General features: G+C 37.5%; 1 protein-coding gene across 1 annotated transcript; it reads right to left on the reverse strand.

The window, feature by feature from the left end:
* Window positions 1-1,647: 1,647 nt before the first annotated feature.
* Window positions 1,648-23,654, reverse strand: LOC123649105 (zinc finger protein 883-like). The gene is made up of 4 exons (XM_045567014.1): window positions 23,509-23,654; window positions 17,092-17,218; window positions 3,322-3,563; window positions 1,648-3,225 (listed from the first exon to the last, which is right to left on the reverse strand). The coding sequence occupies exons 1-4, from the start codon at window positions 23,536-23,538 to the stop codon at window positions 1,648-1,650; spliced, it is 1,977 nt and encodes a 658-aa protein (XP_045422970.1). The 5' UTR covers window positions 23,539-23,654.

The following is a 23,654-nucleotide window of genomic DNA, read 5'->3' on the forward strand; positions in this document are numbered from 1 at the left end:
ATACAAAATGCTAACCATGAAAACAATATTGTGCAATTTACTGGAAGTTTAAGTCCTCAGGAATAAGAGATTACTAGAAATTATTCCAATGTGTTACCAAATAGTATATTATTTTCATCTGTTAATCACAATCTTGGACACAATAAGATAGCTTAACATTAGTGGCAGGGTAATATTTCTTCATTTTACACCAATGTTAAAACATGAAAAAACATTTAGTTTTATTAATCAAATTACTTAACCTAAGCAAATTAGGTTAAGTAAATCATATTGCTCCCTGGCCAAAATACAGTCAAAGCACTAAAGTAGCATTATATTTTGTCTAATATAGTGATCTGAGAGTCATGCTTTCTTCAATTTTAAAGAGGGAAGCTAATTATTCAGTACACAGTGATTGGAATACATATACAACCTTTCAGACAGGAGCTATCTTCACTTTTCTCTGATATCTGTGAAGATGTTTTTATTTATATCACATCAAATATCATTCAAGACTTTTATGTCCTCTACCATGTCACATAATGCTCGTGACTTCTTTTTCATTCTACTATAAGTGAGAAACAAATTTAATGTGGCGATGTAAGTATTTTAACTAACTGGCCAGTTTTTCCTTCTTAAGTAGCAATTGACAAAATGATTTGTTTTGAAAATTCAAAATGTTTCTCTTACTTTAATACAGAAGAAAAATGTCTTGAATATATACCACATGCTCACATATATCATCGTTGTATAATACAAATTTAGAAAGCATCTTTCATTATGTATTCTTAATGCATTTAACATTTGTCATAGAGCTTTCATGGAAAAACTGATATCAATCATAGTCACTTAAAACTGAATAACCTCTCATAGCTGATACAGAAAGAACAGCCCACATATTTTCATATAAACATGAGGGATTAAGGTATAGCATCAACTAATTTAAGAATTAAATTACATCAATAACATTTGCTTTTGAAGAATTTCAAACACTGTCAACATAAAAGTGCCAATAAAATATAATTACACCTGTCCAAACGTCAATGTTCTTGTTCTTTTGAAAAATGTGGTGGCCGGGCACAGTGGCTCACGCCTATAATCCTAGAACTCTGGGAGGCCGAGGTGGGCGGATGGCTTGAGGTCAGGAGTTCGAGACCAGCCTGAGCAAGAGCAAGACCCCGTCTCTACTAAAAATAGAAAGAAATTATCTGGCCAACTAAAAATAATATAGAAAAAATTAGCTGGGCATGGTGGCACATGCCTGTAGTGCCAGCTACTCGGGAGGCTGAGGCAGAAGGATTGCTTGAGCCCAGGAGTTTGAGGTTGCTGTGAGCTAGGCCAATGCCATGGCAAACTAGCCTGGGCAACAGAGTGAGACTCTGTCTCAAAAAAAAAAAAAAGAAAGAAAAGAAAAGAAAAATGTGATCAGATAAATTATCTAATCGCTTTGGCTTTACATTATTCTCTAAAATAAATACTCTGACTTAATGTAAAATCTGAAAGTGTGCTTTAGTTTTTACTTGAGTGAATCCTCTGATGCCCTTAGACTTAAATTTTGGTTAAATACTTCCCCACGTTTATTGCACCCGTAAAGTTTCTATTCTATGAATGCTCTGGTAATTTCTAAGTTGTATATTTTATATAAAACTCTTTTCACCTGTATTACATCTACAGGGTTTCCATAGTATGAATTTTCTTATGTTGAGTAAGGTGTGAAATACAGGTAAAGGCTTTGCCACATTCTTTACATTTGTAGGATTTCTCTCCAGTATGAATTCTCTGATGTTGAGTAAGGTATGCATTACGGCTAAAGGCTTTGCCACATTCTTTACATTTGTAAGATTTCTCTCCAGTATGAATTCTCTGATGTTGAGTAAGGTATGCATTACGGCTAAAGGCTTTGCCACATTCTTTACATTTGTAGGGTTTCTCTCCAGTATGAATTACCTGATGTTGCCTGAGGCTTGCTGACTGGGTAAAGGATGTGCCACATTCTTCACATTTGAAGGGTTTTTCTCCAGTATGAATTCTCTGATGTCGCGTAAGGATTGAAGAGTAAACAAAGGACATACCACATTCTTTACATTTGTGGGGTTTTTCTCCAGTATGAATTTTATGATGTTCACTAAGGTGTGAACTACGGTTAAAGGCTTTGCCACATTCTTTACATTTGTGGGGTTTCACTCCAATATGAGCTACCTGATGGTATTTAAGGGTTGAAGACTGGGCAAAGGACATACCACATTCTTGACATTTGTAGGGTTTTTCTCCAGTATGAATATTCTGATGTTGAGTAAGGCGTGAACTACGGTGAAAGGCTTTGCCACATTTGTTACACTGGTAGAGTTTCACTCCAGTATGAATTTTCTGATGTTGTCTGAGGCTTGATGACTGGGTAAAGAATATACCACATTCTTCACATTTGTAGGGTTTTTCTCCAGTATGAATTCTCTGATGTTGTCTAAGGTTTGAAAACTGAATAAAGGAAAAACCACATTCTTGACATTTGTAGGGTTTCTCTCCAGTATGAATTCTCTGATGTTGAGTAAGGCGTGAATTACGGTTAAAGGCTTTCCCACATTCGTTACATTTGTAGGGTTTCTCTCCAGTATGAATTCCCTGATGTTGTCTAAGACTTGCCGACTGGGAAAAGAACATGCCACATTCTTCACATTTGTAGGGTTTCTCTCCAGTATGTATTCTCTGATGTTGTCTAAGGACTGAAAACTGAGTAAAGGATATGTCACATTCTTTGCATTTGTAGGGTTTCTCTCCAGTATGAATTCTCTGATGTTGAGTAAGGTGTGAACTACGGTTAAAGGTTTTGCCACATTCTTTACATTGGTAGGGTTTCTCTCCAGTATGAATTCTCTGATGTTGACTAAGGCATGAACTACGCTTGAAGGTTTTGTCACATTCTTTACATTTATAGAGTTTACACCTGTATGGGTTTTCTCCAATATTAATTCCCTGATGTTGAGAATGTTTCTCTGACTCGGTTAAAGCTTCTACACATTCACTATATTTGCAGGAATACTCTTGAACACAGATATTTTCATGGCTAAAAAGCTTTAAACATTGATGAAAGACTTTCTCACATTTTTTAGATTTGTACTGGATCTCTGGATATTGAACTTTCTGATATTTTCTACAGTGTGAGTCTTGGTTCAGGGTCTTTTCAGGTTTATTGCATTGATAGTTTTTCTCATCACTGTCAATATCCTGGTAATTATTTAGGGTAGAATCCTGGATAAAGGACATCAAAGCTTGATTGGATATGTAATATTTTTCCCAATTATCTATTCTTTGACATTGATTAAGCAATGATGACTCGGTACACACCTTATCAAACTGATCACGTTTATAGATTTTGGCACAAGATGGTATTATTTTTTGGTGGAAGCATAATAAAATTTTCACAAAGGACCCATAAAATTGATCACATTTAGAATTATTAGCTTCTTTCTTAAATCTCTGAGCTTCAGAAATACTTGGCTGAACACTTAATGCAATTCTATTACCAAAGTCCTGGGTTTCTTTGGGGCTTTTTAAAGACTTCTCGTTGCTTCTTTTAATATGGAGTGCTAAAAATAAATGCAGATAGAGTTTAAAGAGATGTTGAGTCAAGTGACAACAAAGATGAATAACAGAGAGACTGCAGAATCTATGAAATTCATCATAGAAAGGTCTTTACCTTAATAAAGATTAAGGGCTCTTAAGAAGACACAGGCAAATCTTTTTAATGGGAAAAATCATAGAGTACTCAAGAGAAGATACAGTCTGCCAACAGTTTGGAGAAGTGCCCAGAATGTCTGCCAAATTTGTATGGTGCTAAATTTGACCTGGTCAAAGCCATTCCATAAAAAATGGAACAGGTAAGTGTTTTTTAAATGACTAAAATTTCAACAAAAATCACAAGACATCAAAAAAAAAAAAAGGAAATAAAATCCAATAAAGAGACAAAAATATTCATGTGATCCTAAGAGGATTCTTTTAAAAAGAATTTAAAATATCTACCTTAAAGATGCTCAATCAGGTAAATAAGAACACAGACAAATAAATAAAAGGAGGAAAACAATGCAAAAAGAAATAGAGATTACTGGATGGACATGGTGGCTCACACCTGTAATCCTAGCATTCTGGGAGGTCGAGGCGGGCAGATCGCTTGAGGTGGGGAGTTTGAGACCAACCTGAGCAAGAGCAAGACACTGTCTCTACTAAAAATAGAAAAAATCAAGCTGGGCATGGTGGCACATGCCTGTAATCCCAGTTACTCGGGAGGCTGAGGCAGGAGGATCGCTTTAGCCCAGGAGTTTGAGGTTGCTGTGAGCTGGGCTGACGCCACGGCACTCTAGCCCAACAGCACGCTTGCAACAGAGCAAGACTGTCTAAAAAAAAAAAAGAAGAAGAAGAAGAAAAAAAAAAAGAAATTGAGATTACTAAGAGAATAAAACTAAAAAAACCTATAAAGTATGGAGCTGAAAAATAAAATAACTGAATTTAAAGATTCACTAGATAGGGACAACAGCAGACTTGATTTAGGAGAAGAAAAAAATAGCAAGCTTGATAATAGGTCATTTGAAAATTTAGTCAAGAGAGCAAAAGGAAAAAAATGAAGAAAAGTGAAGAGAGCCTAAGGGACTTATTACCATCAAGCATGCCAAAATATTGATAATGGGAGTTCTATAAGAGAAGACAGAAAAATGGGCAGGGAGCTCACCTGAAGAAATAATGGCTGAGAACTGTCTAAATTTGAGGGAGAGAAATGGCACAAAATTTAAAGAAGTGTAACCTACTCTAAGACCAATACAAAGACACCCAAAACAAGACACATCATAATCAAAGATTCAAAAGTTACAAACAAAGAGAATCTTGAAATCAGCAAGAAAAATGTGACTTGGCATGTATAAGGGCACTCTTACAAGATGATCAACAAATTTTTTAGCAAAAACACCTTGTGGGCCAGAAAAATATAGGATGAGATATTCAAAGTGCTAAAAACAACAACAACAAAAACCAAAACACCAAAAAAAACCCACAACTACCAACAAAGAACACTATTTATGGCAAAACTGTCCTATAAAAATGAGTTAAAAATAAATAATTTCCAAGGAAAAATGCTTTATAAATTCATATCCAAGAGACCTACCCTACACAAATTGCTAAAGAGTCAGTTCTTTGTACTGAAAAGTAAAATTTTAGGCACACAGTTATGTGAATATATAAAGTTCTATAGTAAAGGTAATTATATGCACACATAGAGTACTCTGTGTTACAATACTGAGATTGCAAAAAATACCTTTAATTTTCCTATATTTAGTTGAATAAACTTTTAAAATAAACATAAATTTGTATTAATGGATACACAATACAAAAAGATATAATTTGTGACATCGATAGAATGCAATTGGGGATGTAAAAAGGCAGGGGGTTTGTATGAAATTAAAGTTTTCAGCTTAAAATAGTTTTTTAATAACTTTCAGATGTTTTATATAATATTTATCGTAATCAAAAAGAAAATACCTAAAGTAAACACACAAAAGGAAATAAGAAAGGAATCAAAATGTGTAACTACAAAAATCAACAAACACAAAGGAAGACAGTAAAAGAAAACAAGAACAAAATAACTAAGACTTACAGAAATAAATAAAATACAATAGTAAGTCATTCACATCCAGTAATTACTTTCTATATAAATGAATTAAATCAATCAAAAGACATTTTATCTGAATAAATTCAAGAAAGGAGATCCAACTTTATGCTTTCTACAAAAGACCCAGTTTAGATTTAAGGACACATGGGCTGAAAGTAAAAGAATTGAACAAAAGTTATTGAATGCAACATCAAATACTCTTACATTGCCAAAATACATATTATATCAAAAAATTGTCACAAGGGACAACAAAGGACACTACCTAATGATAAACGAGCCCATTGGCCAGGAAGCTATCACAAGTATTAATACATATGCACCTGCCATTACCCAAATATACGAAGCAACCTTTTACAGAATTGAAGCAAAAAGCAGACATTAGCACAATAACAGCAGGAGAATTGGATACTTCACTTTCAATAATGAAAAGAAATAAACAGACGAAAGAACAAAAAGGAAACAGAAGACTTGAACACTATAGATGACTTACACCTAAAGGTCATATACTGAACTCTCAACCTAACAACAGCAGAATACACACTATTCTTAAGCACACATAGCACATTATGCCAGATGGGCAACCTGTGAAGCCACAAAACAAGTCTCAAGAAATTAAAGAACATAAAAACCACAAAGTATTATTTCTGACTTCAACAGAATAAAATTAGAAGTAAAAATCAAAAGAAAAGTGGTATGTCCACAACTACGTGGAAATTAAACAAAAAACTATTGAAAACACTCTTGTTCACGAGTTACAAGACTTCATATTGTTACTGTGTCAATACTACCCAAAGCGATCTAAGTTTTGATGAAATCTCTATCAAAATACTAATGGAAGTTTTTGCACAAGTGTTAAAATAGACTAAAATTCCTACAGAACCTCAAAGGATAAAAATTAAAAAAAAAAAAAAATATTGGAATAGGAAAACAAAGTTAGAGACATACTTTCTGATTTCAAAACATATTACAAAGCTACAGTATTCAAAACAGTGTGGCACTGGCATAAAGATAGACAAATAGATGATGAAACAGATGAGAAAGCCCAGAAATAAACCCACATATACATAATCAACTTATCTTCAACAAGGGCTCCAAAATATCACGATGAGGAAAGGACAGTCTGTTCAACAAATAAAGCTGGCAATGCTGGAAATCCAAATACGATAAACTGAAGTTGGACCTTACCTTGTACTGTATACAAACATGAACTCAAAATGGATTAACATTTTTGAGGGTAGCTTTTCTAAATGGAATTTTTAAATTTCTTTTTGAGTTCATTGTTAGTGTATAGAAATGTAAGTTTACTGAATTTCTAATAGTTCCAACAGTTTTTTTGGTATAGTCTTTAGGGTTTTGTTTTTTTTTTTTAATATAAGATCATTTTGAATGCAAACAGGGATGATTTATTTGACTTCCTACTTGCCAATTTGAATCACTTTAATTCTTTCTCTTTTCTAATTGCTCTCACAATGACTTCCAGTACTATGTCAAATAGAAGTGGTAAAAACAGGTATCCTAGTCTTGACCCAAATCTCAGAGAAAAAGCTTTCAGCATTTCCCTATTCACTATAACGTTAACACTGGTTTGTCATATATGGCCTTTATTGTGTTGACATACACATCCTCTACACGAAATTTGTTAATAGAGTTTTTATCATAAAGGAATGTTGTCAAATCTTTTTCCAGGAACTATAATAGCTATAAAAACTTAAGATACCTTCCAATACACTTATTGAAAAAGGTGAAATATCTCGATGCTGAAAACTATAAAACATAGATGAAGAAACTGAAATATACACAAATAAATGGAAAGTTATCTTGTGTTTACAGATTAGAAAAATAATTTCTAGATGGCCATACTACCCAAGTGATCTACTGATTCAATGCAATTTCTATCAAAATACCAGTAAGATTTTCTTAACAGAAATTTTAAAAAGCTAACATTTTTATGAAGCTAGAAAAGACCGCAAATAGTCATAGCAGTCCTGAGAAAAAGGAACAAATCTGGAGGCACCGCACTGCCTGACTTCAAAATTGACTACAAAGCTATAGTAACCAAATCAGTACTGTGCTGGCATACAGCCGAGAACGGATCCAAAGGACATCCTGTTAAGTGAAATAAGCCAGACACAAAAAGACAAATAAATGCATGATCATACTCATATGTAGAATCTAAAAAAAAAAAGCTACTATCACAGAAGCAGAGAGTAGAACAATGGCTACCAGAGACTGAGGGAAGGGGAGGATGAGGAGAGGGTGGTTAACACAGCGGTCCCTAATATTTTTGGCACCAGGGACTGGTTTCAGGGAAGACAATTTTTCCATTGCCCTGGAGGGGAGGCGGAGCTCAGGCAGTGATGTGAGCCATGAAGAGCAGCTGTAAATACAGATGAAGCCTCACTGGCTCACCCTCCCCTCACCTCCTGCTGTGCAGCCTGGTTCCTAACAGGCCCTAGACTGGTATTGGTCTACAACCCAGTGGTTGGAGACCACAGGGTTAACAGGCACAAAATTATAGCTAGAAAGAAGGAAAATGTTTTGGTTTTGTATTGCACAGTAAGATGACGATGGTTAACAGTAAGGTATTGCATAATATATTATTAATACAAAATAGCTGGAAGAGCAGCTTGTGGATGTTCTCACCACAAAACTAATGAATGCATGAGGTAATGGATATACTGAATTCATTATAATACAATATATATATGAAACATCAAATTGTACCCCATAAATATGCACAATTACAATGTGTCCATTAAAAATATAGTGTCTGGCCGGGCATGGTGGCTCACGCCTGTAATCCTAACCCTCTGGGAGGCCGAGGCGGGTGGATCGCTCGAGGTCAGGAGTTTGAGACCAGCCTGAGCGAGACCCCGTCTCTACTAAAAATAGAAATAAAAATTATCTGGACAACTAAAAATATATATAGAAAAAATTAGCCAGGCATGGTGGAACATGGCTGTAGTCCCAGCTACTCGGGAGGCTGAGGCAGGAGGATCGCTTAAGCCCAGGAGTCTGAGGTTGCTGTGAGCTAGGCTGACGCCACGGCACTCACTCTAGCCCGGGCAACAAAGTGAGACTTTGTCTCAAAAAAAAAAAAAAATATATATATATATAGTGTCGGCGTGGTGGCTCACTCCTGTAATACCAGCACTCTGAGAGGCCGAGGTGAGAGGATCGCTTGAGCTCAGGAGTTCGATACCAGCCTGAGGAAGAGTGAGACCCTGTCTCTACTAAAAAGAGAAAAAAGAATTATACAGGCAACTAAAATAGAAACAATTAGCCAGGCATGGGGGCATGTGCCTGTAGTCCCAGCTACTCAGGAGGCTGAGGCAGAAAGATCGCTTGAGCCCAGAAGTTTCAGGTTGCTGTGAGCTAGGTGATCTAGCCCGGGCAACAGAGACTCTGTCTCAAAAAAAAAAAAAAAAAAGAAAGAAAGAAAGAAAGAGAGGGAGGGAGGGAGGGAAGGAAGGAAGGAAGGAAGGAAGGAAGAAACCACAGACTAAGACTTAAATGTAAGATCTATAACTATTAAACTCCTAGAAGATGACACAAAGCTTCATGACAAGCGGAATTTGCAATGAGTTTTTGGATATAACATCAAATGACTAGGCAACAAAAGCAAGAACATACACATGATACTACATCAGTGTATCCAAAATATCCAAACATATTCAGAGCAAAACATGGAATAGATATTTGCACACTTATGTACACTGCAGCATTATTCACAAAAGACAGTACCTGGAAGCAATCCAAATGTCCCCTTACAAATGAGTACATAAAAATAGAAAAATTAGCCAGTGTGGTAGTATGTGCCTGTAGTCCCAGCTACTCGGGAGGCTGAGGCAGGAGGATCACATGAGCCCAGGAGTTAGAGGTTGCTATGAGCTATGAGGATGCCACTGCACCCTAGCCCAGGTGACACAGCGAGACTCTAACAAAGAAAGTCATCTTGACATATATTACAGTAAGGACAAAACTTGAGGATATTTTGTTATATAAAATAAGACAGTCAAAAAGAAACAGACACTGTATTATTATACTTATGTAAAGTATCAAAAGTAGTCAAACTCATACAAACAGAAAGTCAAATGATGTTCTTCAGGAGCTGGAGAGAGGTGGAAAGGACAATTTGCTGTTTAATGAGTATTCACCTTAATTTTTGTAAGATAAAAATGATCTATTAATCTGCTGAAAAACTATATAATAAACTTAACACTACTAAATTGTACACTTAAAATGTTTGAGATGAAAATTTCATATTTTTCACCCATCTAAAAATTTGACTACCTAAAAGATAATTACAAAACATTTTAAAAATCACTATCAAATAACAAGTGTTTCTCTCACATAATAGAGATCTAAACAATAAATATATTGTGGCTTCAAGACTATTTTCTTCACTACTCACCTAGACAGGATAAAACAATCATTGACAACCAACATATATATACACACAAACACACACACCTACACACATACACAGGGCTTACCCTAGTATGGGCAATATTTATAATATTTATATAGGCAAAAACACAAGAATATTTTATAAGCAATAGACATATGCCTGATGCATATATAAACTGTATACCACACCATCTTAAAATGTACAGAGTTCAATGTTATCATCCAATTCATAATATTAAGGTTAAAATCTAAAATACAATTAACTCATCTAAGGAAACACAATCAAAAGAGAAATATAGTATTACGGAAGAACAGAAATTTTGATGCATAAAATACTGAAGATAACATAAATATACTACTAAAAACTACTGAACCTGGCCAGGCGCGGTGGCTGACGACTGTAATCCTAGCACTCTGGGAGGCCAAGACAGGAAGATTGCTTGAGGTCAGGAGTTCAAGAGCAGCCTGAGCAAAAGCGAGACCCAGTCTCTACTAAAAATAGAAAAAATTAGCCAGGCATAGTGGCGCGCATCTCTAGTCCCAAGAGGCTGAGGCAGGAGGATCACCTGAGCCCAGGAGTTTGAGGTTGCTGTGAGCTAGGCTGACACCACGGCACTCTAGCCCAGGCAACAGAGTGAGAATCTGTCTCAAAAAAAAAATAAAAATAAAAACCACAAACAAATTCAACATATGAGGGCTGTGTGGAAAGTATCCAGTCATTGATAATATGATTTTTCATATTACATGGCTGGATAGTTTCTGGACAGCTTTATACGTTTCAGAAAGTGAAACATATAGGAGAGTAACATGAGCAAGATGACAGAATAGGAGGTCTCCCACTCATGTCCCCCACAGCATAATGTGACAGCCATGCCCAAACAAAGCAGGCTTTATGGGAGTTTTGGGATGCAGGTTAGAGTTTGTGACAGCCTGGTGGAGCCCAAGATTGAGGAGGACCATTTTGAGAAGGCAGAACCATGACCAGGTGGCAGACTTGCCAGTAATAGTCCTGGTTATAGAAGAAAAATGACCACATTCCACCGCAGACTTAGCTATAGCCCATTTGACCTTGGTCCTGCCACTAGCACCATCTGCCAAAATGCACAGGAGGGTTCAAATCCACCTGTGTCTCAGGTGACAGGCATGAAGACCTCGGTCCTACCTTTGGCCCCTGAATCAGCCTAAAATCCATGTCTTCACTTGTCAGCCATGCTATGGGAAAAATCCTGCCCACATAGGGACCTCAGGGAGGAATATCCGTCTTTGTTTCTGAATGTAGAACCACCAATATTGATCTGAAAGTTGATCTTGAACTGGCACTGTAACCTGAGTCCAGGACCAATTTTGGTTAATCTGAGACATGTCTGGAACCATACATATCTGTGCCTATGGTGGCAGGCCTGCTAACATCAGTCTCACCATGACGTAAGAGCCCCGTTACCCAGCTCCAGTCCCTGTCAGCCAGGGTCTGGAAGCAGTCCTGCTCACCCAAAAACTTGGAAGGGGACGTGCCATGGACCCAGAAACAGACCCGATGGCTTTGCTCTCAGTTACGTATCATGAGACAGCCCTATACATCAGTGTCAGACCTTCTCAGCTGGACCTGTCCCATGACCGAGTGAGGGCACTCCCAGAGACCCAGCAGGAGCCACACTTGGTCACATTCACTGTATCAACACTTCACTTGCAGAAACAATTGCAGCTCCTTCCTCAGCACCAGTCCTGCTGATAAAGATCATGAAAAAAAGTTCAGTCTTCCTAGGGAACAGGCAGGATCCACAACCATTTGATGCCTTGATAACAAGTCTGCCGATCATAGGACACACTGCAGCCCCAGTAACAGTCATATGACTTGGCTCCAACCTCACTTAACTATAATCTCAGAAGAAATCTCATCAGCACAGGGACCCAATAAGAGAAGGTATTTACCTCCTAATACCTGTCTACAATGACTGGAAGACATGCTTGCTCCTTCAGATTGTGAGACAGAAACACAAGGCTATCCAGATAATAAAGAATCAGGCAAACATGATCACCAGTAAAAGAAACTAATAAAGCTCCACCAGTCATCTCCAGATGATTAGAAATTAAGATCTAAAAACTGGCTAACAAAGAATTCATCTCATTGAGATACAAAAGAACACAAAGATAACTGAAGAAAGCATAAAACGCCAAGCATGGTGGCTCACACCTGTAATCCTAGCACTCTGGGAGGACCAAACGGGTGGATCATTTGAGCTCAGGAGTTCGAGACCAGGCTGAGCAAGAACGAGACCCTGTCTCTACTAAAAAAATAGAAAGAAATTACATGGACAACTAAATATATATACATAAAAAATTAGCCAGGCATGGTGACGCATGCCTGTAGTAGCAGCTACACAGGAGGCTGAGGCAGAAGGATCGTTTCAGCCCAGGAGTTTCAGGTTGCAGTGAGCTAGGATGACACAAATGCAGTCTAGCTGGGGCAAGACTATAGCTAAAAAAAAAAAAAAGAAAGAAAGAAAAGAAAAGAGAACCACAAATCAATATTTCTGAGGAAGATATAAGCAAAAATATTCAAGAAAATATTAGAAACCAAATTCATCATTAAAAGGATCATACACCAGGAACGAGTAGGATTTTTCCTTGGGATGCAAGGATGTTTCAACATAGACAAACCAATAACAATGACACACTATAATAACATATTAAAAGGTAGTAGTCATGTGATCATCTCAAAATATTTATTACAAGCATTTCACAAAATTCAATGCATTTTGATAATAAAATCTTGAAACAATATACATACAAAGATATCTCAACATAATCAAGGCCATATAAAACAAGCCCTCAGGTATCATTATACTCAACAGCAAAATGCTAAGTTTTTTCTCTACTATCAGAAACAAGACAAAGATACCCAATCTCACCACTTTTATTCAACATTGTACTGAAAGACAAACCCAGAGCAATTAGATAAGAAAAGGAAACAAAAGGCATCAAATCAGAAATTTATAATAGAAGTAAAATTTTCTCTCCTTGAAGATGAAGTGATCATGTATGTAGAAAACCATAAAGACTATATGAAAAAGAATAGATAAACCCATTCCCTAAAGCTGCGGTCACAAGATCAACTTTTAAAACTCAGTTGCATTTCTATGCAACTAACAAACTGAGAAAAAGTTAAGGAAACAATCCACGTACAATGAATTAAATATGATAAAATTCTTCAGACTCAGTTTAACAAAGGAGGTAAAAGATCTGCTTAGTAAAATCTGACACTAATAATAGTTATTGAGGAAAACAGAAATAAATCCCTTGTCCATGATTTGGAATAATATAAAATGTTCATATTAATATGATCTACAGACACTACTAAAACTCCAATGTCATTTTTCACAGAAATAGTAAAGAATTCAAAATTTCTATGAAACCACAAATGACCACAAATAGCCAACACAATCTTGAGACAGAACAAAGCTGGAGTCTTCACACTTGATTTTAAGCTATTACACAAAGCTATACTAACCAAGAGTATGGTACTGACATAAAACAGACACGTAGACCAATGCAACAGAATAGAGAAAGCAGAAACAAGCCCATGTGTATACAGTCAACCAGTTTTTGACAAGAGCACCAAGATGCACAAAGAAGAAAGTATAGTCTCTTCAATAAATGATGATAAAAAGTGGCTGATCCCATGCACAAGAATAAAATTGAACATTCACACCAGATACAAAAATTAAATCAAAATGGATTACTATTAAATGTAATATATCAGAAAATATTTAACTTCTAGAAGAAAGCATAGGGAGCAATCTCTCTGTCATTAGCCTAGGCAATAATTTTTTTGATGCCACACCAAAAAAGTACAAGCAAGAAAAGCAAAAAACAAAAACAAGTGAGACTACATCAAACTAAAAAGTTTCTGCACAGCAAAGAAAACAAAGAACATAAAAGAGCAACCCAAGAGTTGGGAGAAAACATATCTGATGAGTATAATATTTAAAATATATAAGGATCACAAACAACTCAATAGAGAAATGAAAAAAAAGTAAATATGACTTAAAAATGTACAAAGGAACTTAGTAGATATTTCTCCAAAGAGGATATAAAAGTGGAAATAGGTTTATGAAAAGATGCTCAACATCATTATACAAGTCAAACCACAATGAGATATCACCTCACACTTTTTATAATGACTATTATCAAAAAGTCAAGAGATAATAAATGTTGGCAAAGGTGAGGAGAAAGGAAAACTCTTATACAGTGCTGGAGGAAATGTAAATTGATCCAGCCATTATGAAAAGCAGTATGGAGGCTCCTCAAATAACATAAACAGAAGTACCATACAATCCTTCCATCTCACTGGGTATACATCCAAAGGAAATAAAGTCAGTAGTACAAAGAGATATCTGCTCTCCTATATTAATAGCAGATTATTCACAATATATAGCATTGTTCAGCCATAATGAAAAAGATAATGCTGCCATTTGTGAAAACATGGATGGATTAACCGAATGGAAATTATGGGGTATTAAAATAAAATACAGAAATATAAATACTGTATGATATGAGCTATTTGTGGAATCTAAAAGAGTAGAGATCGTAGAAGTAGAGAGTAGTATGGTGGGTGCTGATAGTGGGGAATGGTAAAAATGGAGAGATGTTTGTCAAAGAGTACAAACTTTCACTTACAAGATATATTCTGGAGATCTAATGGACAGCACTGTGAATACAGCTGACAGTACCTTATTGCATACTCGAGGTTAAGTAATATACTCTCTTAAATAGATTAAGAAAGGAGAACTTAACTGTTCCCGCCCCCCCAAAATTTGGCAACTATGTGAGATGAATGTGTTAATTATCACACAATGTATACACATATCAAATTATCAAGACGTATAACTCCAAAATATAAAATTTATATTTGTAAAAAAAAAAAAATCCATGTCAGGAAGGAAGAAGGAATGAACAAATGAATGAATGAATGAAGAACATAGAGGACAAATCCTTAGTAAGCTGCATACTTAACCAAACAAAATTACAAAATGATAATTATTAAGATTTAAGGTAATTGTCAAAAGTTTACTATACAGTGGACAACGTTCTAAGCTCCTCATAGGCTTTTTTAGTTAAGAACTCTTTATGGGGCCAGGTATGGTGGCTCATGCCTGTAATTCTAGCACTCTGGGAGCCCAAGGTAGGAAAATAGCTTGAGGACAGGAGCTCAAGACCAGCCTAAGCAAGAGTGAGACCCTATCTCTACCAAAAATAGAAAAAATTAGCCAAGCACGTTGGCGTGCACCTATAGTCCCAGCTACTCGGGATTCTGAGGCAGGAGTATTGTTTGAGCCCAGGAGTTTGAGGCTGTAGTGAGCTATGATGATGCCACTGCACTCTACCTGGGGTGACTAAGACTCTGTCTCAAAAAAAAAAAAAAAAACCCTCTATATGAAAAATAGTGCATTAAACTATTTTACACATGTAGAAATTATGCATATACAGTTTAAATTTATAATCTTAGTTCAGGCTAGGAAAAAGAAACTGTTGATGTAAAATAGATGATTAGATTATAATATTTAAATATTAAATACCTAATTAAATAGTTAATATGTGATTTAAAATTTAGGGCTAGGAGCGGTGGCTCACGCCTATAATCCTAGCACTCTGAGAGGCCAATGCAGGAGGATCGCTCGAGGTCAGGAGTTCGAGACCAGCCTGAGCAAGAGCGAAACCCCATCTCTACTAAAAATAGAAAGAAATGATTTGGACAGCTAAAAATACATATAGAAAAAATTAGCCGGGCATGGCGGCACATGCCTGTAGTCCCAGCTCCTCGGGAGCCTGAGGCAGGAGGATCGCTTGAGCCCAGGAGTTTGAGGTTGCTGTGAGCGAGGCTGATGCCACAGCACTCTAGCCCGGGCAACAGAGCAAGACTCTGTCTCAAAAAAAAAAAAAAAAAAAAAGAAAAAAACAAAAGAAATTAATAAAACAAAATATTTGACATCTGTCTACAGTATTCCTGGGATTTCTGAACCAAATATTACTATTAATAAGTCCACCACTATGTTTACGCATTTCTGACATGAGGCAAAAACAGAACTTAAAATTTGGTTTAACATAGAGGTAGTCAGAAATATCAAGTTTTCCCCAGGACCCCCGAAGGAATGGAAGAGCCTCAGATCCTGTACGCCCTCATAGGCCAAGGGGAGGACTTTGGTTCTCACTGTGAATTTGATGGAAGATCACTGAAGGGCAGAAGAAATCCTCAGATAATTTTTTTTCACAATCTTAAGGAGAATCAATTCTCAGATAATTTAAGAACATGAGAAAGATGTTCTATGACAGCAAGAGAAATAAACCTAGGCTTCTCAAGAAGTAGTTTATTGTGCCAGAGCTTCTGAATCCACACCTTAAGGTCTGGCTTCTTTCTCCTTGACCTTTGGACCTATCACCTGTGTCATCTGCTTCATGCACTCCACCTACCTGAGTGTTTGGCTACTGTTTCAAATTTTTACACTACAGGCCTCTTTCATTTGTTTCAAAAAGGCAACCAGGCCCAACTTAGAGACAGCAAGTTCTATTGTATTAGAAAAAGTCACAAGAATTTTGCTTGAAATTCTCCAATATTCAACATAGTATTGTACTCAGTAGAGAAAAGAGAATATTATAGTAGACTCTAGAAAATTATTTTCCTAAATACTATTTTCTGACAGGCCCTGTAGGAGGAATTTAGGAAGCATTTAAATTTGTAGATCCTGTGCTTCACTTGTAAGTATGACTGAGTCAAAAATAAAGAGGAAGCATTGGATTTTAAGGTGTAGGCAACAATAATTTATGGCACTGAAATTCTTGGATCACCACTAAACTACAGTGAAACTTGAAAATCACATCAAGAAAGAAGGTAAATATTGAGGTCAAACATAAACGTGTTTTTTATGTTAATGCATAAACAAACCCCCAATTGTTTTCCTGAAAGCAGAAATCTTAAACTCATTCATAAAAAGCACAAGCTCCCAAGAGACATTCTACAAAGGATAGATATTCTGGAGGTAAGTTATTCTCACCCAGAAAGACCAGGTTTCCGTAGGTCTCCAACATCACATCCCTATACAAATCCCGCTGAGCAGGGTCCAGGCATTCCCACTCCTCTGCAGAGAATTCTATGGCCACATCCCTGAATGTCAGCAGTCCCTGAAAAACAAGCAACAAACACATAAGAGTTCTTAATTTAAGTCAAGATAAAATGAGAGCTAAGAGTACTGGCTCTGACATATATGAGTGACCTGAATTACATAAAAACATACATTTTAATACACTAGTATTCTTTAAGATATTCTCTACCTCTCTGGAAAGAGAATGGCAAAAGATCCACAAAATTAGTATAAACACTGGGCTTATACAGAATATAAAACTAAAGCATCAACACAGGAATATGCATTTTTTTTTTTGAGACAATGTCTCACTCTATTGTCCAAGCTAGAGTGCAGTGGGGTCATCATAGCTCACTGAAATCTCAAATTCCGGGGCTCAAGTGATCCTCCTGCCTCAGCCTCCCAAGTAACTGGGACTACAGGTGCACACTACCATGTGCAGCTAATTTTTCTATTTTTTGTAGAGACAGGGTCTTGCTCTTGCTCAGGCTGTACTAAAACTCCTGGCCTCAAGCAAGCCTCCTGCCAGGGCCTACCAAAGTGCTAGGATTACAGGTGTGAGTCACCACACCTGGCCTAGAATAAACATTTTTGAGAGCTACATTTACATTATATAGAATCAGTTGTACATATTTCTCAAATGGAAAAGCCATGGTGAGTTAGAAGCATATTTCTCAAATTTTATTGGGAACAACAGTGAACTGGAGATCTTGTTATAATATCAGGCAGATTCTGGTTAAGGAGATCTGGGTGAGGCCTGGATTCTGCATTTCTAACAAGCTCACCAGTGACGCCGATGCCTCAGGTCTAAAAGCCACACCTTTGAACGGCACAGAGGTAGAACTCTGAGGGAAGAAATCATGAATGATGTGGAATTGAGAGTTTTATGAAATATACACATTATAACATAATACCAGCAATAGCAGCAATCCTTTTTGAACATTTACTATACACCAGGTGTCATTCCAGTAGTTTTTCACTTATTAATGCATAAAACAACAGAAATAATCTATGAGAAAAATAATACTGTTCTTCCTCTTTTATGAGAATATTTTGCCAATTATCCAGTAAACAGTAGAGCTTGGGTTTTACCCCAGTTTATCTGACTTTGAATTTATCTCAAAGGAATAAACAGGCAACTCTACAGAGACAACCCCAGTGAAATGTTCAGAGCATATTTCCTAACTGAGAAGAGTAATGAAGACAGTTACGAAGGCAGCAACACAACACTGATCAAATAATGCTTACATTTTATGCACACAAATACATAGAAATGGTAACTACATACACAGAAGTGATAGAGTAGAACATTTTTGTGTAAATAAAGAAACATAATTCATTGATCAATATATATTCAAAGGAAATTTCAACTGGCTATATTCCAAGAAAAAAATACATCTCATATGTTCATGACAGGATGTAGATTTGCAACTTGGAGCCAGGTGCTTGCCGAAGGTAGGCTCCTACTTTCCTACAAAAACTTTGGGATAGGGCTCTATCTTCTTGGCTATTTAACTTTCAAAACGGGCCCTCCAGCCCAGGCCCTGCCTGCCTTACACTGAGTGAGGTTCCCAGGCACCATGTGTCCTGGGATACCCAAATGTTCCTCACTGAAGACATTTAAGTGTGGGAAACCTGAGCACACAAACCAGTCCCTTTGTTTTGGGTATCTCTCAGGGCACATCATCAAGAATTATTACAGCATAAAAACAAAGGTGTTTTCATCCCTGCTTTGTCTGAAAATGAAGAAATGTGCCAGAGTGGAGCCCGGGTCACTAATGTGTGGTGGGAATGGATATGAGCCCTAACGATGCCACGGTGCCCACGTGATGCCACACAAAGGACGTCACGCTCCCTGTGAGGTAATGAAGGAGATCAGAGCATCACTAAAGATACGATTCTGTTGTGTTTGCTTAGTTTGTGTGTATGTCTTCTATGAATTGTGGTAAAATATACCCTCTCTTTAGTATTTATATTTTCTTTTTAAAAGTGTATTGCTTAAGGTAAATTTTTAAAAAGCCACTTTCAAATATACTTTGAGAGCACCGAATCTTTCAAAATAATATCTAAAGTGTTTCTTACTCAACACTAATTGTAATTTAATATTTGTTATCAACAATTTTTACTTGTGACAAAGTAATTTTGTTTCTGAGAAACAAAAGAAATTTAGATATGTTAGTAAATATTTCCTGTTTGACACTGAAAAATTGTTCCATTAGAAAGCCTATGTTTCTAAAAATTATAAAATGTGTATTCATACATTGTTAGTATGCAACTGACAGCTAAAGTTCCTTAGTTCTTAGTTTTTCAGCATGAATTAATTAAGGTTACTAAGACTTAAAAGTCTAACATGTTAACTAAAACGAGAGATAAGAGAAACAATCCTATATACTGAGTGTATAAAGAAAATAAGATGTTTTTTGGTGAGAAACGTTATACAAAAGAGGCATGTGGATGTGGTTTTTCTTAAAGGAAAAGTAATTTTGCCTAGTTTAGAGGTAATTTAAAGGTTGCATTAAATTAAAGGAATAAAAGAAGGAAAAAAGATAAATAATCTAAATGATATAAAAAGTTAGAGAAAGAGAATGGGGACAATTATAAGAGATGATTAAGGGCTTACAGGGTTTATAGCAATCTTACCTAGTGTGGTCAAAGCTAATTGAGATTGCATAGATCTGTTTATAAAGTTTTTTTTTTTTTTTTGAGACAGAGTCTCACTGTTGCCCGGGCTAGAGTGCCATGGCATCAGCCTAGCTCACAGCAACCTCAAACTCCTGGGCTCAAGCAATCCTCCTGCCTCAGCCTCCCGAGTAGCTGGGACTACAGGCATGCACCACTATGCCCAGCTAATTTTTTTTTTATATATTTTTAGTTGTCCAGCTAATTTCTATTTTTTTTTTTTAGGAGAGACTGGGTCTCGCTCTTGCTCAGGCTGGTCTTGAACTCCCGAGCTCAAGCGATCCTCCTGCCTCAGCCTCCCAGTGTTTATAAAGTTTTACTAAAATTAGTTTTCATATTAATAATAATAAAGGGGTACAATTTGGTTTTTTTCTTTTAGTAAGATTTTCATGAAGTATTAATGAGATAATAGAAGACTTTGGTTCATCTTTCCAATAACTGTGAAAAAAGACCAAATTTCTCTGTCAACTGTATCTTTAACCATGACCATTTTAAGTCTTGCCCTATTCCATCTTGGGAAATTCCTTCTGAGCATCAAAGAGACCAAGAAATCCCTTCCACTGGTCAAATAATTCAGTCTGTTTGTAACATATGGCTGAGTTTTCAGTATTTCCATCGTTCATACCATGCTCAGTCTTCTGAACTGGTGGAAGGCACAAATGGAATAATAAAAAAATCAATTGGCAAAGTTTACAGAAACTTTTCACTTCCCTGGCATAAAGCTCTTCTGTTGATACTGTTTATGTTACCTCATACCCCATTTGGAAGACATCTGCTTCCTCCCTTTAAAATAATAACAGGAAGGCCCAGGAACCTGGATGAAGCAGCCTACAAACCAGCTCTTCTTAAAGGTGATATTCTTCATTATTGCCAAGGCCTTCGATAACTTCTCACTAAAAATTCTAAATTAATTAAAGATTTTTTACAGTGAGCTCCCAGGAGATGTAGATGTCCATGATCATGACTTCCAACCTAGAAATTTTATTGGAAATGATATTAAATAAAAGATTTCCTCCCACCCCATTAGAAGGTACCATGTCAGGTGTAGTTAGTCAATCCCCGTGCTGCTACATTGAAGGGCAATGTCTCCTAGGACATTTGGCCACCCCTCTATCTGCAGATGGCTCTGAAGAAAGCCAACACTGAACTAGCTGCCTCCAACTTTTCTCTAAGCAGGCCCACCAATCTATTTTAGAAGGGCATTCTATTTGGGGGAAATGCTAATTATCTGCCTGACCGCGAAGAAATAGCTCCTTGAATTTCATTGGGAGAATGGTTTTTCCTTAGTGGGTGACACTTCACATAAACACATGATTAGAAATCAACCTTAAGGAAAATTGGTGATGAACCTGTTGTCCTACATTGCTTTCGATTATATATTAGCTCAACGAGGAGGTGTACGTATGGTGGCAAATAACTCTTGTTGTGTATACATAAATACTTCCTGTGATATAGAAACTCATCTAGGAAAAAATCAGAAAAGAAGCCGCTTGGTTACAGGAAGTCTCTAAAGAACTTGGATTTAATTTTATTCATGTTTTACTTGGCTCCCTAATAGAATAGGGATTTTTTTTTTTGGTGTTGTTCTGGCATAGTCTTTTTATAATCCTTAAATGCATTATATTTCTACTATTCTATTTATTAATGCTATGTATCTCCCATTATTTTACTTCTTCTAAGAAAAGGAGGTCATTGGAGGCCCAGTTAGTTCTTCCTGGGCAGCCTCCACTGCAGGTCTCCCAGCCTGCTCACAACAACCGTGGAAGGAGCACTTTATAAAATCTTTCTGCCATATAATTTCTGTTTGTCTAAGTTTTTTTTTTTTTTTGAGACAGAGTCTCACGTTGTTGCCCGGGCTAGAGTGAGTGCCGTGGTGTCAGCCCAGCTCACAGCAACCTCAAACTCCTGGGCTTAAGTGATCCTACTGCCTCAGCCTCCCAAGTAGCTGGGACTATAGGCATGCGCCACCATGCCTGGCTAATTTTTTCTATATGTATTTTCAGTTGTCCAGATATTTTGTTTTTATTTCTATTTTTAGTAGAGATGGGGTCTCGCTCAGGCTGGTCTCGAACTCCTGACCTCGAGCGATCCACCCACCTCGGCCTCCCAGAGGGCTAGGATTACAGGCGTGAGCCACCTCGCCCGGCCTGTTTGTCTAAGTATTTAAGAATTTTATTCCATGATTTGAGTTTAAGATTTTTATTTTCTTGGTTGAAAATATGAATGGATTGAGTGATGTGGTCTGAAGAAGCAGAGATAACTTTTGAAGTAAGTTTGTTTTATGCTGAGTTTAAAAAATAACATAATGCCTCATGGACTCACCATCCAGGCAAATAAATAAGTGTTGGGCAATTCTGTTTTGTCTTTCTAGAGGTGACCACATTCCTGATTCTTTGTTATTCTTTGTAGCTTAACCGTCTATTTATGAAAAAGCAGCATTTTCCTTGGATTTGCCTCTTTTGAGTTTTCAGTAACTTAATGCTACCATTAATATACCATTAACATGCTGAAAAGATTTTTTTATGGTTTCTGTGCCTCATTCTGTGGCACACATGCTGCTGTGTGAGTCTGGGTCACCAAATTTACTCACCCATTCCACTGCTTTTGGGACTTGAGTTGTTTCAAGTTTATTTTATGATGTTGACAAGGTCATTCTTGGTTTTGTTCTCAAGTGCTATTACTTTATAAATTTGTCAACCGAAAGAAACTATGGCAGAAAATGCAATTTGAAAGAGTTTACTTGAGCCAAATTGGGGACAGCTGCCTGAAAGACTCAGCCCCAAGTAACCTTTTAAAGGCAAAAAGGAGAAAAGGATTAGGCTAATAAAAAGTTATTAGTCAAGAATTCTCATTGGTTTACCCAAACATTGAGGAGTGATTGGCTGTGCATTGTGGAACTACAGGGTATAAGTTATGGTGTCCAGAGTGTGGCATTGTTAATTTATAGGTATTTGTGGTGTAAGTCAGTCTAGGGTCCACACAGCAAGCAGTTTCAAGAGACAATTACTTAGTCAATCACAAGTCACCAATTAACCTCTAATTACGTAATCAGAGGGTAGCCACTTGGATAGCCCAAATAAGGCAACTACATAACTGCACCCAAGCAACTATTGAATTGGGTTTGCTTCCTCATACGCCTTATAAAAGCTTTGCCTTCAAGCCCCTCTGGTGGACCCCCAAACACAAACCCTGGCTGGGTGCTCCCCGATTCATAAATCGCTGTTTCCTCTAATAAACTCCTTAATGTTTTAACCATGCCTTAGTTTAATTTTTAACAGGAGAAAGGGCAGATTGGAGACCCCACGGACCCCGGCTCCTTCAACGCACGAACCCCGCACACTGAGTGGGGATTCTTCCCCGAGGACCCTCCCGTCGTCCCGCACACTCTGGGGAGACGCGGGGCTGCGGGCGCAGAGCTGCCCGGCGAGGGCTCCGGCTGGGCGAAGTCACGTGGCAGGGACAGACCGGCCGCCCCCCCCCCGCAGTTGTGGCTGTGGTTCCAGTCCGACCCCGTGGCCAGAGGGGTCCGAGGGCCGCTGCGCCAGCGGGGACTGAGTCCACACGCTCCGGAGAGGACGGGGGAGGCCGGGGCCCGCCACAGCCATTCCGGCCGCTTCCAGACTCCCGGGACGCCCAGCCCTGCACGCTCACCATTTCCCGGCTTCCGTGTTGTCCCGGCATCCTCCTTACAGATCTTTCAGTACCTGCAGGTCACAGGGCGACAGAGGCTGCGGCACAGCCACCTACCCTCCCAGAGCGAAGGAGAAAGCAGGGAACACGGCCCCAGCTCGCTTGGA

The sequence above is a fragment of the Lemur catta genome, chromosome 13 (genome assembly GCF_020740605.2).
Source record: "Lemur catta isolate mLemCat1 chromosome 13, mLemCat1.pri, whole genome shotgun sequence".
Lineage (NCBI taxonomy): Eukaryota > Metazoa > Chordata > Mammalia > Primates > Lemuridae > Lemur > Lemur catta.

What these genes read in the sequence shown, in the direction of transcription:
- LOC123649105 (XM_045567014.1), bottom strand. Translation starts at nt 23,538, where the DNA reads ATGCCGGGACAACACGGAAGCCGGGAAATG. An exon ending in AACACGGAAGCCGGGAAATG is followed by an intron (nt 17,219 to 23,508) that starts GTGAGCGTGCAG and finishes CTTGTTTTTCAG; the next exon opens with GGACTGCTGACATTCAGGGA. An exon ending in AACGTGATCAGTTTGATAAG is followed by an intron (nt 3,226 to 3,321) that starts GTGTGTACCGAG and finishes TCCTTTATCCAG; the next exon opens with GATTCTACCCTAAATAATTA.